Source organism: Seriola lalandi, unplaced genomic scaffold, assembly GCF_002814215.2.
Source record: "Seriola lalandi dorsalis isolate HSWRI2012SDOR001 ecotype SW California unplaced genomic scaffold, Sedor1 jcf7180002004628, whole genome shotgun sequence".
NCBI lineage: Eukaryota > Metazoa > Chordata > Actinopteri > Carangiformes > Carangidae > Seriola > Seriola lalandi.
In genome coordinates, this window is record NW_019475283.1 from 1 (window position 1) to 1,494 (window position 1,494).

General features: G+C 49.9%; 1 protein-coding gene across 1 annotated transcript; it reads left to right on the forward strand.

Moving 5' to 3' along the window:
- Nucleotides 1–22: 22 nt before the first annotated feature.
- Nucleotides 23–1,488, forward strand: LOC111669184 (claudin-12-like). Its single transcript, XM_023425450.2, has 2 exons — nt 23–535; nt 624–1,488. The coding sequence occupies exons 1-2, from the start codon at nt 317–319 to the stop codon at nt 1,452–1,454; spliced, it is 1,050 nt and encodes a 349-aa protein (XP_023281218.1). The 5' UTR covers nt 23–316; the 3' UTR covers nt 1,455–1,488.
- The last annotated feature ends 6 nt before the right edge of the window (nt 1,489–1,494 follow it).

Below are 1,494 nucleotides of genomic sequence, written 5' to 3' on the forward strand. Positions count from 1 at the left end.
GGGACAGCAGATATTGGGTCAACTACACTGTGGTGAATAGAAATACAGGGGGGTTTGCCCATAGCTAGGTCAGTCTGTGGCACAGTTAGATTGCTTCAGTAGTAATGGGGCCATTCAGATAAACTTGTATAACTATGCCTTTTTCTCCGTGATCAGGAGTTTTGTACACAGAAGAAATGTGTTAAAAATTGTATGAAGGCCTCATTAATTCCCAGGGCAGTGACCAGCTAGTTTTTTTTTTTGTCTGATTTCCTCACTTCATCCGTTCAAACAGGAACTCTCCTTGTGGCCTCAGTTCCTGTCAGCACCAGCAGCCATGTCGTGCCGGAACATCCACGCCACAAATGCTTTTGCCTTCATCGTTGCCTTCGTGTCTGTAGGAGGGCTTGCTGTGTCAGCGATAATCCCGCAGTGGCGTGTAACAAGGCTCGTCACCTACAATCGCAACGCCAAGAATATCAGCGTATATGATGGGCTGTGGGCTAAATGTGTGAAACAGGATGGTTATTCAGGATGCTACTACTATGATTCAGAGGTATTACTTTGAGCAATTTGCTACCCTTTGTTTTTACTTTTATTCTCTAAATTGTCCTAACAGAAATCATGCTCTCTCACATTTCCAGTGGTACTCTAAAGTCGACCAGCTGGATCTGCGGCTCCTGCAGTTCTGTCTGCCTGCAGGCCTGCTGTTCGGCTCACTAGCGTTGCTACTGTGTATGGCTGGGATGTGTAAGACCTGCTGCTGCTCAGACAAGCCTGAACCGGACATAAAAACTATCAGATTCCTGGTTAACAGTGCCGGCTGTCACCTGGTGGCCGGGATGTTCTTGTTCCTGGGTGGTGCTATCGCCATTGCACCTTCAGTGTGGTTCCTCTTCCGCACTAAGGAGCTGAACATCAGATATGACAATATTTTCTCTGATGGGTTTGCCGTATATGTATCAATAGGCTGCTCTGGAGGACTGATGCTGGCTGCACTGCTGATGTTCATGTGGTACTGTATGTGTAAGAAGTTGCCTTCACCGTTCTGGTTGCCCCTGCCCTCCATGCCAACATCTCTGTCCAGCCAGCCTCTCACTGCCAACGGATATCCTCCTTCCCCAGTGTATGGCCCTCAGCCCTTCCCACCACAAACCTATCCTCCCACGGTGATCGACGCCCAGCCTTATGTGCCATCTCAGGCCTACGCACAAAGTGTTGTTGCCCCCGCACCACCGCAGTTGTACATGTCTCAGATTTCTGCTCCAGATGGGTATGGGTCTGAGGTGGGAGGGACTCAGGCTTACAGCTACGCTCCATCACAAAGCTACGCTCCCTCACAAAGCTACGCTCCCTCACAAAGCTACGCTCCTTCTCAGGGATACCCATCCAGCTACGCAGGCCAGCGCTACTCCACCCGCTCACGGATGTCTGCCATAGAGATCGACATTCCCGTGCTGACACAGGGAGAATAAGAGAAAAGAGGCTGTAAACCTCGGCACATTGAAGCTTTCT